At 39.5% G+C, this 16,712-nt stretch overlaps 1 protein-coding gene across 2 annotated transcripts in view; it reads left to right on the forward strand.

Moving 5' to 3' along the window:
* The first annotated feature begins 275 nt into the window (after window positions 1-275).
* Window positions 276-16,712, forward strand: part of LEPR (leptin receptor) — a 61,566-nt gene continuing 45,129 nt past the window's right edge. For both annotated transcript variants that reach the window (XM_045028915.1, XM_045028917.1), the window contains exons 1-4: window positions 276-334; window positions 9,134-9,192; window positions 14,211-14,519; window positions 15,802-15,925. In XM_045028915.1, the coding sequence (XP_044884850.1) occupies window positions 9,153-9,192; window positions 14,211-14,519; window positions 15,802-15,925 (473 nt within the window). In that variant the 5' untranslated portion in view covers window positions 276-334; window positions 9,134-9,152. The remainder of the gene's footprint in view (window positions 335-9,133; window positions 9,193-14,210; window positions 14,520-15,801; window positions 15,926-16,712) is intronic.

The following is a 16,712-nucleotide window of genomic DNA, read 5'->3' on the forward strand; positions in this document are numbered from 1 at the left end:
CGCTTGGCCAGCGGCCGCTGCCTCCCGCCTCGGCAGTGGGAGCTGCAGCAGCAGCTGCTCCCGCTGCCCAGGTGGGGAGAACAGCCGCCGCCGGGCCCCGCGGGCCGCCTCCCTGCTCCTCCTCCTCCCGGCGGCTGGACCCACGCCCCGCTGCGGAGCGTGGGCTGAACGGGGCTTTGCCGGCTCGCTCCGCCCGGCAGCAGGCGGGTGGCTGGACGAGGCGTCCTGGGAGAGATGGTCCCCGCAGGGTGACACGCGTGGAGAGTCCGGGCGCAGGAAGGGGCCCACAGAAGTCTTGACTTCGCAGCGAGCCCGGCCGAGCGCCCTGGGAAAGGTACGTGCTGGGCGCCCTGCCACGACTTCAGCTCCTGGCGGGAACGCGGGGCTTGGGTTTCCCCACAGGCAGCAGGTCTGCGCGCAGCAGCCGGGTCCCGGGGAGCCCGGGCATTTGACGTGGTGTCTGTAGGATGCTTCCCAACCTGGGACACTTCCCCTTGGCTGGGGGGAAGCCACCGCAGACGCATTCATTAAAACAAGCTTGCTGCTGCTTCCTCCAGTGAGGATCCGCCAGGTCAACGAAGCCAGGTTTTAGGACCTACTTAATCCCTCCATACTGCAACAAAACAACCCCCCTGCAAATCCCACTTTCTGAGATGGGCAACTTTTGTCCAGCTGTAGGACCGTTGTCAGGCAGGAACTCCAGGTGATTGAATGCTTCATGACAGATGGGACTCGTGAGAAGAGCAACTAAGGATCTGCCTTCTAGCAAACTCTCTACCTCTCTCAGAGAAGTCTGCAGCACTATCTGCGTGGGGAAAGGTAGTCAGGGAGTTTGACACAGCCCTTTCAGCCATGTGGTAGCCTGCCCAGACTGAGACTGAAGTCAGCATCGGGCTTGCTTAAAAATTCTAAGAACTATGATTACAAAAGAGTTGATGGAAAGTAATATTGTACTTTTTAACCTGTAAATACCCTGGAAATAAAGCCAAGTTTGAACCCTGAGTTTACAATAGATATAGTATAATTTATAGGCACCACAGGTAAGGGTGGCTCTTGATTATAGACAGGGTAGCGTCTATGTTTTTGGCACTACTGGAATATGTATATATCATAGGAGTTGGAGCTAAGGATGCTGCAGCACCCCCTGGCTTGAAGAGATTTCCATTATATACAGTGTTTACAGTTTGGTTTAATTGCTCTCAGCATCCCCACTATAAAAACTGTTCCAGGACCCTGGTGTATGGTCTTAAAACCTATAATGATATATTATATCAGTAGTATGTGATGGTTCTCCTCCAAACTGCCTTCAGCCCCCGTTCTCTTAGCAGCCAATTAATGAAATGATGGAGGAGGAAAACTGAATCGTATTTTTATTTGTTTCACCAAATGTGAATTCAGCTTGCCTCATTTTATCTTCATAGCAATGAAAAGTGCAGGTTGGTTTTTGTGGAACAAAGACATTCTGCATTGCACCTTCTTGACCAGCTTGCTATAGACTTTCTTTCATACTTTCTTAAAAGTTGGAGTGTGTAAAACGTTAACAAAACAGTCAGAGTCCACTTTGCTATTGAGTTTAATTCCACAAGTAGCCAGATGTTTGCCAGCTAAGTGATGTGTCGAGTTCTGGAATTAGTCCCAGCAACAGACTTTAACCAAAGAGATACATTTGAAGTCTGAAGTTAGCGCGCGCTATCTCTCTCTGGTTTAAAAATACAAATCTCTGTATAGAGCCCATGATCTGATTTATTTATAATCTATTAGGCTATGTTTTTTTTCTGAGTAACAATCTACGGCAAAAGTAATGTGTTGCTAATATTGTAAAAACAACAAACAATAAAATGACAGTTTTGAAATCATTTCAAAAGGGGTATAAGTAGGACTTTGGAAATGAAAGTGAATAGGTCTGCATATTTACTTTTTTGTTTGCAGTGTTGTAGCTGTGTTGGTCCCAAGATATGAAAGAGACAAGGTGGGTGAGGTAATTAATATATTTTATTGAACCAGCTTCTGTTGGTGGAAGATAAATATACAAGTTTTTCGAGCTTCACAGAGCTCTTCTTCAGGTCTTGAAAAAGTAACCGTAGTGTCACCAGCTAACTACAAGGTGGGACCAGATTGTTAAACATAAGGGGATAACACATGTTGCGTGAAACCACTTAAAATTAAGTGGGCAATTAACACCGCTGCAGTCATAGGAAAAAGGAGCATTAGTATGTTACAAATTGTTGTAATGAGCCATAGAATCAGTGCCTCTACTGAGACCTTGATTTTCAGTATCTATCAGAGTTATGAATTTAAGTTCCTGTGTTGGTCTTTTGAAGGCATTGTGCTGATTTCCTTTGAGGACAAGGACTGATCGGTCAGATATGGAGTGATTTGTGCTGTGAAAAGCATCCACTCATGGGTGATACGGTGTCTTTGAATTTTATCATGTTTCTGTGTGAGCTCATGCAAGAGCGTAGTGATTTGTCAGGTTTCTCCTATACACTTGTTGCAGTATTTGATGCACTGGATTAGGTGGTACACATGTTGTGCTAGGCATGTGTAGGACCCATGGGTTTTGAAAGGTGTGTGTATGTACGTGGGGGGGTATTATTGATCACTGTAGCATAAGAGATGTGTCACAGGTTTTTCATCTGTTGTTCTGGCAAGGTCTGGTGCCTCTGTGAGTTTGTGTGTCTTGGTCTGTGGGGAGCATGCTTCTGATGATGAGATTGGGGAGATTGTTTGCAGGCCAGAAGAGGAGGTTTGGAAAAAAAATTCAGGATAAGACCCCCATCAAATATGGATTGTAATTGTTTGATGAGACCCCATATGAGTTCCACTGTGGGGCGGTAGGTGACAAGTAGGGGACTGTGATGAGGGGAGGAGCTCTTTTTCTGTATTTCTCTCAAGGTATTCAGGTAGCCTGTTGGATGATGGTTTTTTGGTTCCTTAGTGTATTATGGCTAACTCTTCATTGCATCATGCAGGGCTTGCACATTACAAAAAAAAAGGGTCAGAATCTGTACAGAAAGACCTTTCTTCTGTAAAAATAGACTGTGATTATTTATAAACAAAAATATAAAAATATTTCTTCAGAAATAGCTTGGTCAGAAGTTATGCTGCTGGGAGTCACTATAAGTGTGCCCTGGCTTTTTACATTTGTCAAAAATCTCTGAACTTGGCTGCCTAAAGTTATACATCTAAATTATTAATTTAGGCATATCCATAAAGGTGACTTGATTTTTTCAGTAGTGAACATCCACATCTCCCAGAAAGTCCATGGGAGTTATACTTGCTCAGCATCTTAGAACAATTAGGCCACCTTTACTATGGTGCCTAAATTCATATTTAGACCCTTAATTGTAGGCACCCAAAATAGAAAATGTTGGTTCTTGATTATAGAGCTGCACTGCTCCTCACCTGCTTTTTAGAGATAACTGACAGTTAGTTTGGGCTATAGGGAAGAGGAATGGAGGTAGTGCAGCTCTTTTAAGGGGTACACATTCAGTGCTATTTGCTTGTTAGTCAGCCACTGAAGAAATTTCTTAATGAAGTTGTAATCTAAAAGTGACCTGTCAAATCAATTAGAGGAATTGGCGAGAGAGAGCCCTTTACGTGATCCATTGACCTGTTTCTCCCTTAGTATTAATGGGAAAAATATTGGGAAAAGTAGGAAAGGACCCATATGCAGTTTAGAGATATAAAATGAAAAATATCTGTAAGTTTTCCAGTGAGAACTACAACTTATACCTGTGGATTTTTTTTAAACCTATTTTTGCATTAGATAGGACGTCAGTCTTCCACGAAGACAGTTAGCGTCTATGGCAAGCATGGTCCAGAAGGCCACAGACTCTTTTTCTCCCCGGTTCCTGTTAGGTTTAATGTCCAAGTCACCAGAAAACAAGTCTCAATGAACATGCAGTAGACAGTTCATTAATCTGTGAATCACTGACACTATAGGAGCCATTAGGGTCCATAATGACAAAACAGTACTTAACATGAAATTTAATCCACTCATTACTGACAAACAAGTTATAAATAGCATTTATAATGAAAACACTGAGAAATCCTTAACTACCACGTGCAGCTATACAGGAAAGCTTCAAATGTCAAATAGTTACAGCAGCTCTGCATAGAGGGAATAAAGTGAACGCATTCAATAGTGCAGAATAAAGTGCCGAAGGAAACATTTTGTGCCTGCAAAGAATAATAGTTACAATTTTCTCTAATAGTTCTTTAAAATAACCAATATTTGTGAAACCGCAGTCACTTCAGTGAATTTGCATCATGAGCCTATGTAAACTATACAATATAGAGAATATTTATTTAAGGCAGAGTAGAAAGTGCAAAAATTCTTTTATCAAATTTTGGCCTGGATTCCAAGGCGTGGAATGTTAAATGAGAGTTATGTTACAGCACTTTAGATGTTTAGGAAATGAGCCGGTGGCTTCAGAGAACCCACTACCACGTTTGGGACTAGTTGGAGCTCTTGTTGGCAGTCTTAGCAGAGAAGCTAAGCACTGAATGAACATGTAGGCTGGGTAACCCTTTAGTTTCTTGAGATTCAGAACTGAGGCACTTTGATGAAGTGATGGGATACTTCCTCTGTTGCTGACTGTATAGTACCTAGTGTATGGAGAAATGAAGGATCTTGGTCTTTATGACTAAAATTTTGGCATAATCCATAAGAAATACTTTCACTAAAAATCAGTTTCACCACTATTTTCCAACGTATTTCACTTACTCAGAACATATACAGAAACGAACAAATTTAATAAAAAAAAAATGTCAGAGGTGCTGACTGACTTCAGCAAGACCTGTGGGTCCTCAACGGGAGCTGCACACACTCAGCACCTTTGAAAATCAAACCTGCTGCCTCTATGCATAAGCATTATTTCTAGGATGTTCTATGTTTTTTTTTTTTAAGTCTAGTTAATATTTAAAAGCAGCTGTGGTAGAGTTTTATTTTTGAAGGCAGGGGCTGCTTGTGTGTTCACAGTATTATGTTCCCATTTCTCATTAACTAGCAGCTGTTAGATTTTTTTTGTAAGCAAATGCAAGAAAACTGAGAAAATTGAAACTTGATATTCAGGTAATTATGTTTCTGCAGGGATCCGCCCTTAGAGATTCTTGGGTCTTCTGAGCCCAGCTTGGTCAATCTTGAGCCAGTTTAAATAAACCACTAGCAAAATAAAGCCCGGATCCTGAAGAACCTGGCCTTAGAAAAGTTGATTATTCTGCCTGTTTCTCTACTCTGGCAAGCCACAGAACACTGCACTTTATAAAGCCTGAGTGCCAACTTATTTATTTGGACAGAGGCCAAGGCTGGAAAATTTCAGCTTGAAAAGTGACTGAAAAACAGGTGGCTAGACTAGAAATACTTAAAGCACCTTTGTGATAGTAGTCAGGAGTGTTCCTGCAGTATCTGGTGCTGCTTTGTCTCTTGGAGATCATGACTTGTAGCGTTTGTTGTTGCCATAGTTGTTTGATTTTCCCCCTGCCCCTTTCCGCTAATTAATTGTGGTTAGAATTATGTCCGAGACAATAAAAGATCCAACTTCAAAACTGTGGCATTAAAAATTACTCTTCATTTCCAAGTAAGGAAGTAACAAACCTGCTTATCTCAGAGTGCTTATATTTTGCTTCCTATTTTTTGTACCTGTTATTAGAAGATTTGCATTTTCCCCCTTAACTCTTTTTAGTCTTCATTTAAAAAAAAAAAGTCATTGTTCACACTAGGGGGGGAAAGGCACTAAACTCGGGGCCCAATCTAACACAACAGGAGCAGCAGCTGCTACCTTACCCTAAGTGTGCCTCTCTACAGAATCCCACAGGGCTCAGTCCTGTCATCCCTTTTTACCCAACCCTTATATCAGAGCTCTGGAGGAGTTCAGTGAATCTGCAGATGACCCCTAGCTCTGTTTGCTTTACAAATGTGCACAGTGCTGTTTCCCAGTTTCTAAATGTTATTGGGACTAAGATAAAAAGCAGCTGCCCAAACTAAATCCAAGTTAGAGGGATGTGATGGTAGTTGGAAAAGGCAAACATTTTAAGGACCTGATTGGAGCTGTGACTTCATTTTCTGTCCAGGGCATCTGTCCATTGGTGGTCATGTTAGTGCCTGGTCTCAAAGTCCTGTTTGAGTAATCATTGTCTGGTTACCCAGAATGGAAACAGTGACCAGAAATTCCTTTGTCATCTTCCTCTAACCAGACAAGTATGACTTTTCTTTTTGGTTATGGATCTAGTTGTGGAGATCACCGTCAGCCTGCTTAGTGTTCTCCTTAGGTTTTACTGTGAAAGCAACATGGAAACTGCACCTAGTTCATCAAGCTGTGGTCTATGTACTAAGAGGGACAAATGAGAGCACATATTTCAACAATGCTCCATGATCTACTGTGAAGAAGCACCATGAGAATCAAATGCAAGCCAGAGTAGTGGCACTGATCTTTAAGCCCTTTAATGGGATAAGGCCCAGATAAGCCGCGTGCCAGAGGTTGCCCACCTCTGCTGTACAACAAACACAATATATTTTCTGTGCTTCAGGGGCTGTTTTCTCATGCTGAGAAATAGCCGGCCTACTAACCACAAATTCCTGGCGCATCTGTGAAAGAGGAACCCCCCCCTTTCCCTTTTGTGATCCAGTTTACACAGAAATATATAATGATTGTATATGTTATTAGTAGTAAAGTGATTATATCATATAAAACATAACACCCCCCTATTTCTATCTGTTAGAAATAAAGAAAAGAATGGTTAATTTTCATCATAGGTCTATGGCAATTCTGGACGCGTTTGGAGGAAGAGCTGTAGCTAGTATATTACTTCCAGTATTCATGTCCACCTATTAGAGGATGGACTAGTGGAGGGAAAAGTACTGATAGATAAGTATTCTATGTTAATATGACCCTACGTTAACTCTGCAGAGCTATAGGGGAAATCCCACGTCAGTCCGCAGAGTAAACCCAGCTCAGCTGCTTATGGTTTGATAGATTAGAACAATACTACCAACCAGAGGGGTAAATCTTTATCCTAAGTAGAGGCAGTGAAACACTAAATCTAAGAGCTTTTGGGCTCTCTTCTTTGATCATTGGGATACAGCCCAAAATGTACCCTGATTTTTCTTTCATCCGGTTTTAAATTGTACATCTTCAGCTCTTGTTACAGATGTAGCTGCAAACCAAAATCCTATGTAGTCAAGATACACAGTATAGAAGAAATGGCTCTAGTAGGAAGAGTACTGGCACCACAGCCTTAATGAAGGGAGGTAATCCTGTTGAAGTGTTCTGAACCTACTGGACTGGAGTCTACTTCTTTTGGGAATTTGATATTTCAAGTGAATCAATTGGACCAAACTTTTCTCAGGGTCAGTAGACGAGCAGATCTGGATGGCTGATAAAGCCAGTGACTCATTTGTATTTATAATTTAGGATATAGAGCTGAACTCTTGTTGAAGATTGATTGTAGATTATACAGGAGAAGTGTGAGTCTGTTGTCTCTTAGATCTGTAGCAGGAAGCCAGGCAATATTGGGGGCTGCAGAAAGTTTTACCTTTCCACAGTGAGGCCAAAGAAGACAGATGCTAGCGTTAGCGATAATACTGTTTCCTTTATTATTATAATAGTTCTTTGTTCCAGGGTGGATTTGATTTAAATCAAATTGATTTAAATCATGATTTAAATTACTAGTCAGGAAGACTCGATTTAATCATGTATTTCTACATAAAAGTGCATTCTTGTTGTTTGTTATAACCTTAATACATATTCTTCACAACTTAGAGATAGATGTAGGTTTCATTTTTAGAAGGTACAAACTATACATCTTTAAAGTGATTTATTTTGAAAACTTTTCAGATTAGTTTTACAGCTATATCAGAAAATGAACGATTGTTTGGTTACTTCACTTACCAAAGGTAATTGAAGCAGATAGTTCACCTCCTAATGACTTCATAAATATCTCCAATTCAACAGGTTAATCATTAATATTTGGAGGATTTTCTTGCCATGCTGTATTAGGAGGAGAAAATCACCAGACCGACATTTAAATTGTTTTATTTAACAAAAACAACAACGTTATGTGTTCTGGGTTTTTTCCTTCAACAGTAAACATATAGTATTTTAACAAAACAAGAATATGAATTTTTGAATTTTGATTTTAGTTAAACATTCAAGTTTTTTTAAAACCTCCCCCTCCCTACTGGAGCGTACTAATGCTGCCAAACAGCTGTTTGGCGACGGCCAGGTGGGAAGCTCTGGGAGGTAGGCGGAGGAGCGGGGACAGGACGTGCTCAGGCGTGGGGGAGGAGGTGGGGCGGGGGGGGTGAGGGGAGCTTGGCTGCCAGTGGGTGCAGAGCACCCTCTAATTTTTCACCTTGGGTGCTCTAGTCCCGGAGTACCCACGGAGTTGGTGCCTATGCAGTCAAGTTGTATGAGTCTTAAACTGAAAACCCAAGACCTCTGTTAAACAATCCATATCTATGCAAATATAGTAGATACCACAATCATAATTATAAATGTGTTTTGTAATTGGGTTTGAGTAGAATTTGTGAGACTGCATGGTAACAATCCCAAACTACAGCTATCTTATATAGGTACTAATCCATTATGTTTTAAGTGTAATATTTAGCTAAGTTTCACTGTTCAAATTACTACTTTGTGGGTGAAAATGGATTGCAGAAATCATGGTGCCCAAATGTGGGCTGTATTTTGGAAATTATTATCTCTCAGTCATTTTACTGTGTGGATTCACTATACCTTGAAGAGGAAGAACAGGAAATAAGCCCCACATGAGTCAGAAAATACATGAGGACTGAAGAGCGCTTCCTAATTGTAATGGTTAGAGATTGGCTGTTTGATATTTAATCAGTACTCTAAGCAGTGCTACTTTTTTGTTATGATGCTATCTGATCTGTCTTCCTTCCTGTAAAGGAGCAAACATTTATTTAAATAAAGCGCACAATTTTTTTTAATTTAAGAATTACACAGGCTCCTGGTGTTTTCAGGCAATATATTTTCATAAGTTCAGAAGTTTTAAAGAATACTCTTTTAGAAAATGCCAAGATCCAAGTAGAATAATAGACATGTACCTCTGAAATGGAAATGATTTCTTCAGTCAGTTTTTAATTTATTAAATTTTGGTTGTTTTTTAGATCCACTGTTCAGAACAAGATGTATTCGCATAAACTTTTGACTGTGTTTCTGCACTTGGGTAAGTTGCCTGAGACAATGATATTGAAACTGTTTGTTTAAAAAAAAAATTCTGTAGCTATTGATTTGACAAAGTAAAAGCTTGATCCTGCAAGATGCTCAATGCCCTCGTTTCTCATGGAAATGTTGGATGCACAGTACCTTACAGACTGGACAATAACGTTCTGATGATAAAACCAATGCAAGTGATAGCTGATCAATATCTAGTTCACAACTATTGTTTTTAAAAAAGTTTGATAGTAAACTTGCAACTGTAATACACTCAGTTAATGTAGTTAATCAAGACAGGCTAGCGCAGCCAGTATAACTAGCATTCATACAGGTTAGAATTGTATGGGCAATCTGGACAATACCAACAACTGAGGGTAAAATCCTGACTATACCGAAGTCATAACAAAACTCATATTCACTTCAGTGGAGCCAGGATTTTACACAAAGTGTTTATTTTATTCTGTATGTTTTTGCGCTAAACCAATCCTCCTGCTTCATATACAAAATTGTTGTAATGAGTGCTCAATTCATGGTAAATATAATAGTTCAAATATGAGGACTTCAGTTTTTCTTTCTAAAATAGAAGAAATACACAGAGTAGATTAAATCAGACATGCATAAATTTTGTCAGACACATTTATGTCGGTATATGCTGTAGAACAGACTTCACTTTATTTTTATTTTCTCTGTAATTTTTGTTTATTTGGCAAAAATCCCTCTAAATTTCCAAAGATGTTGATGAAAGATAAACCAACTATTTTAATCCAACACACTAAGTTTCAAAAGTTGTATCTTTCAGATCTTTGCAGCATTTTTAGGTTTTCTTAGGACTGCTTCATGTCTTTATTCATTCAATTATCAAATGGGTCACTACATTGTTGAGACTTAATTAATATAACCTAAAAATTCTCTGCATTTACAGAAGTATCTTTTAACAAGGCAACTGGAGTGCTCAGGGGACTTGCATTGGGAGACAGAGCTGTTTGTCTTTAGCAGGCTGGATTTGATTTAAATCAGATTGATTTAAATCACTAGTCAGGAAGACTCGATTTCATCATGGTTTTCTACATAAAAGTGCATTCTTGTTGGTTGTTATAACCTTAATACATATTCTTCACAACTCAGAGATAGATGTACCTTCTAAAAATGAAACCTACACACTATACATTTTAAAAGTGATTTATTTTGAAAACTTTTCAGATTAGTTTTACAGCTATATCAGAAAATGAACGATTGTTTGGTTATTTCACTTACCAAAGGTAATTGAAGCAGATAGTTCACTTCCCAATGACTTCATAAATATCTCCAATTCAACAGGTTAATTATTAATATTTGGAGGATTTTCTTGCCATGCTGTATTAGGAGGAGAAAATCACCAGACAGACATTTAAATTGTTTTATTTAAGAAAAACAACAACGTTATATGTTCTGGATTTTTTTCTTCAACAGCAAACATATGATATTTTAACAAAACAAGCATATGTCCCTTGCATCTCACATTTATCTCCAGACTTCTTCTCATTGTCCAGATCTATTCCACCCCCAACAATCTTCTATTCATTGAACTTTTTGAAACTTTGCACTTTTAGAGAGAGGTAAGGGATTGACTCTGTGTACGCAAATTTGCAGAGGGACAATAGGGTTGAGGTCTGTTATCTCTCATCTCTATAATTTATTTATTTAAAAACATTTTTGCTGTTAACAAGCATGTTATCTCTGGAGACACAAATCCACAGTTTGAGAACTGCAAAACTAAGCATCTCTGGTGGTATCTTCTAGACTGAGCACTGAGTCCCATTGGATAGATAGAAAGATTAACCTAAATAATCTATACAGAAGCTTGTGGAACCCCATAAAATTGGGTCCCTAATCCATGAACTATTGGAACTCATTTACAAAACTTTTCTTAAACATTACATGAATATATTGTCTCATACTATAGAATTAGAATTTATAATCCCTATTCCATGATGAGATATAATGTATCTTAATTAAAACTATCTTTAGGTAGGTTTTTTCCTCAAAAAGCATTTTATCCAAAAAAACCTGATTTTAAATAAAAACAAATCCAATTTTTTTTTAAAATAATTGATTTTTATCCACCCTGGTTTTTAGACACTGTTAAGTAGGTTTGTGTGTACAACAGTTTTCACTGTTGCTACTTGTGTTGTACCTGTTCTGTAAATAAATTCCTATATCAGTGTGAATATTTGTAATGCAGCCTACTGATTTATAACAAAATATTATATGTTTATTAAGGGATATAAAATATATAATCTCATGCTAAATAATATTACAATTTTACTGTAGCTTATTCATTTCATTTACATTTTAATGAAAAAAATATTATAGTAATGGCACTATGGCAGGCACACTGATCTTACGGGATTTGGTTAGTTTGTCGTGGGAATCTGCAGTGTGATTTGTCCTTCAAAATTAAACTATGCATGTATAAAACCAACTGAAATCCCCTTTCAGTGTCAGCTGTAAAATGGGTAGCATATTAGCTATATGTCCTGTCCCGTAGGAGTCATGTCCCTCATTTTGTTTTCGCATCATGGATTATGCACTAATATTCTGTTCAGTCAACTGAATCCTCCACATGGAGCCAAGAAACCTAATGAAGCTGATGTTTAACAAGGCACAGATTCTGCCTTGTTAAACAAGAGAAAATACCATTGAGGGTTCTGCTGATCAGAAAATGTGTATCTCCAAAGAAATTGAACATCTCAGACACTGAAGTAATAACATGTTTACTTTTAATCATTTTAGAAACCTATTTTTCACTTTGCATTGGTTTTCTATGCTAAAATATTTACATGAATTGAAATCCGATCGTGCCTGTGAAGGCAAAAGACACAAATTCTCTCTCTTGTTTTTGTTATTGTGGGATGTATTTGCAAGACATTCAGTAAGAATGAATTTGTATGTAATAAACTGTTTAAAATATTCATACATTTTCTAAGCATTACACTAAAAGCAAGGACATATACAAATCAATTACATGCATTTCAATAACTAAAGTTATTTTAATTCAAAGAAGCCTATTTATCATTATCAGAAGTATTATTAGCCCACTTCAAGCTCTGCTCTATGAACAGTAGCCATGTAGTGTAACAAGTGCGCTCCTACATTGTATAGGGTTTTATTTTCAGGGCATCTAAGTTTGATAGAAAATACCACCTTTTACTAGATCTCATTTTGTAGAAAATGCTTCTTGTGGGCCTATTTACCTAACTGGCCATGTATTATTGTAAAACACATTAATTAGTAGTGTTGCCAACTTTCTAATCGCACAAAACTGAACCTGCCCTGCCCCTTCCCCGAGGCCCTGCACCCTGCTCACTCCATCTCTCCCGTCCCTGTCGCTCACTTTTCCCCACCCTCACTCACTTTCACCGGGCTGGAGCAGAGGGTTGGGGTGTGGGAAGGGGTGAGGGCTTTGGCTGGGGGTCGGGCTGGGGATGAGGGGTGTGAAATGCAGGAGGAGCTCCGGGCTGGGGCAGGGGGTTGGGGTGCAGGAGGGGATCTGGGGTGCAGGCTCAGGGAGAGAGTTTGGGTGCAGGAGGGGGATCAGGGCTAGGACCAAGGGGTTCGGTGTGCGGGGGGGAGTGAGGTGTGGGCTCTGGGAGGGAGGTTGAATGTTGGAGGGGGCTAAGGCTGGGGCAGAGGGTTGGGGTGTGGTTTCTGGGAGGGAGTTAGAGTGTGGGAGGGAGCTCAGGGCTGGGTCAAAGGGGGTTTCTAGTGTGGCAGGGGGGCTCGGGACAGGGGGTTGGGGTGTGGGAGGAGATTCGGGGTGCGGGCTCCAGCCGGACAGTGCTTACTTCAGGTGGCTTCTGTAAGCAGTGGCATGTCCGGCTCCTAGGCCAATGGGAGCTGCAGAGCTGGTGCTTGGGGTGGAGGCAGCACACGGAGTCCCTGTGGCTACCCATGCGCCTAAGAGCTGGACATGCCACCGCTTCCAGGAGCTGTGCACAGCCATGGCAGGAAGGGAGCCTGCCTTAGCCCTGCTGCGCCGCTGACCAGCCTTTTAGTGGCCTGGTCAGTGGTGCTGACTGGAGCCACCAGGGTCTCTTTTCGACCGGGTATTCTGGTTGAAAACCGGATGCCTGGCAACCCTATTAATTAGGGTTTTAACAATTGTAAATAGTATCTTTCTGGTGTAACAACACAAACAAAAATATTGTGTAAGCATTTAAAAACTACTGCAATGTACTCTGTAACAATGAACAAAACCTATCAAATGCCTCTGATTGGGTGGAGAGGGAAGAGAAGACATTAGATATGTTAAATGACTTGGCCCCATTGAACTCAATGGCAAAACTCCCAATGACTTCAGTGGGACCAGGAATTCACATATTATGAATAGACCTTTTTATATCGTTGCTGTAAACAATAGGATTGTTTTTGTTTGTCTTCAGAAAATGTTACAGATAACACTTTTAATGCAGTTTCTGTGTTCACATGATATCCATTAGCAAGGAGGACAAAATATATCTTTATATATTATTATTTAACATATCAAGCTTGTGAACATCCCAAAGTTGGGTGTATCCAGGTTGTAAAAATATAGGAGATAGTTGCAAAATGTGGACCTGGGTTTGGATTTTAAGACCCAAGAGTTTTTGTGTGACTAGATCTAGGGCAGAATTCTCTGCTAAATTGGTGCAGCTCCTTTGACTTCAATCCGTGTTTAATATGTTTGGTTCTAATTAATTTACACCAATTTCAGCCAGGAGAGCACTTCCCCCCCCTAGAGTTCTTGTATTGGCTTATCTTGGTATTTTTTTTAAAATGCAGTTATTTTGGAAAAAAGAACAGGGTGACTTCAGTCAATATGAGACATATGGGTGCATTCTGGAAGCCTCACTGAATAAAATAGTCTATACCAATTCAGAAGTGATTGGCACTTGGAGATTCTTGTCCAATATTTCTAATCACACTTGTTTCTTTAGAACAGCAGATGCTCTGTTTTCATTGTTCCAGGTAGTGTAACTCATTTCCTTCATTATTTCTTTGTATTTCCAGATTTTATTCGAATGGCAGTTGCTCACTGTATGGTACATCAGATTCCAGCGTCGAGCTTTATGCTGCCTTGCATGTCACCAAATGAGACTTCTGTCATTCCTTTGACTGCTGGTGTTGTAGCGAGCAGTCCTGGGTTGCACGGAGAGCATGGAACCACTGAAACCAACTCTCTGGTGCTGGTGGCTGAAGAGAGTTTCCTCTGTTGCCTTTGGAGTGAAACACACGCAAATTGTTCTTTGTACACAGCAGGCATGGAAACAAAGAAATTTACGTCCTCAGAAATAAGTAGCTTTGCTCCTCAGCAAACAGGTAGGTTTGTAGTGTAATTATTTACAGTGACTCTGTAATGGACTTCACGTTTTCTTTGTTTTTCAAATATTTTCCTAATGCTATTATTTGTTTCCATTTGTGCCTGGATTGTGTGGGGTACTGTACAAACATAGATGAAGGCAAAATTCCTGCCCTGGAGAGCTTGCCATGTAGAAAGGCAGACAAAAGGTAAGGGAAAGGGGAACAACATGCAAATAAGGAGGCAGAAGTGGTGAATGGCCACATGTTGATAATATAAATCCATTTTGTTAGCCATATAGGTAACTATCCTCACTTGTCCCCCTCCCCCTTACCTTTGCCACTTATTAGTCAGCTAACTCCTTGTGAGCATCATGGTAGAATTAGGTCGTCACAGGAATGCTGAAAAAATATATATAAATTGTAGATAAGGACATAGACCTTTTTAATGGATTTTTAGCTTGAGAGAGCAAATCTTGTCCCCACCTCCATCATTCACAGTGACTTTATCTTGCATCCTATCATTTGAAATGTGGTTGATTATTCCTCCTGCCCCCGGCGCACAATGTACCTGGTGGAAAAAAGTCAATAGCTTTGTGTGAAATCCTGATCCTACTGAAGGCCATGCCAAAAGTCACATTGTCTTAAGTATGGTCAGGATTTTACCCTGTATTTCTAGCACTGCCTCATATGTCAGGTGGTCTTTTCAAGAAGTAATCCGAATAATTGTATTGCTTTCTAATGCTGCATAGAGTTTGTCGTCATGAACTGTAGCAAAAAGGTTAAAGAATATCAGAAACTTAACACACCCCATTCGCCCCCTACCCCCTCCACTAAAAATTGTCACTAGTTACAAGTAAGAAATTTTATTATTTAAATAAATCTGTGTGATTATAATTTACATTAATTTTATGTCCAGCTCTGTACATTCTGTATAGTAAGAGACTACCAGATCACTAAATACCTTTAAAAATCTGGGTTTTAGATGTTGCTGCATTAGGCATTGGATTTAGGAGCCTAAATCTTTTTCCATACTAGGGATAGCTCAGTGCTTTGAGCATTGGCCTGCTAAACCCAGGGTTGTGAGCTCAACCCTTGAGGGGGCCATTTAGGGAACTGGGGTAAAAATCTGTCTGGGGATTGGTCCTGCTTTGAGCAGGGGATTGGACTAGATGACCTCCTGAGATCCCTTCCAACCCTGATATTCTATGATTCTAAGACTTACTGGTAAATTTTATTTTATTTCTTTAAATGTCTTTGGTTTCAATGTGGTTCAGAAAATATTTACCTTTTTTAAATTTAGATTTAAGCTGGAACATTCAATGTTGGACTAAAGGAGACCTAGAACTGTTCGTTTGTATCCTGAAAATGTCTAACAAGAAGTCGTACTTGAATGGAGAATTTAAGATTAATCTTTTATATGTTCTGTAAGTAAAATATATTGGAAGCTTCCCATTTATAAGGATATCCTAAAACACCAGTAAAGGTCCTATGGGTTTGTTGTCTTACAGTAGTAATTGTGATAGTGATAGCATTAGTCAGTACAAGTGGATAATATACTATATGCCCATTTGTTCTTATTTTTAGACCACATTTTGATAGGACTGTATGGAATTATCAGTCAGGTATATGTTCAGGGCTTGAATGGTTAACACGGGGTATTTCCTGTCCTTTCTGTCCTTTTCTCATATTTATTAAACTGCTTATTTTATTTTAACTAAGTCAAAGGCATCCTCAATCAATATGTGATCCATAATTTTTTAAGGTTGAATGCTTGATTTTAGCTCTGCCTGCTTGTGTTTTTGCCTCTTATCATATTCTCTCCTTAAGAAATTTATTCTTCTTTGTCATTTTTAATACCATACCTAATATAAAAACTAGAATTTTTGATGTTTCTTCTAGAGTTAACCACTCTGTAGCCCTCTTACAGACACAAAAGAAGTCACCACTGTTCCAAACATGCTTTTGAAGGGTAAAATATGTTCATCACCTAGGGCTTTGGTGTCTGTTTTTTTAAAATATTTAAACCAAATGAATAAATCACTGATTTAAATGTGAATGTTAGGCTACACTTCAAGAGCACACTGATCTCTATAGGCTACTGCTGGATTGAATGGCATCCATCTCTTATGCACTTTTGAGTTTCTGCGTTCCCTTTTCATTTAATATTTTCAGACAGTTAGTACTCATGTAAGGAACCCATGTTCTCATCTG

This window comes from Mauremys mutica, chromosome 8 (genome assembly GCF_020497125.1).
Source record: "Mauremys mutica isolate MM-2020 ecotype Southern chromosome 8, ASM2049712v1, whole genome shotgun sequence".
NCBI lineage: Eukaryota > Metazoa > Chordata > Testudines > Geoemydidae > Mauremys > Mauremys mutica.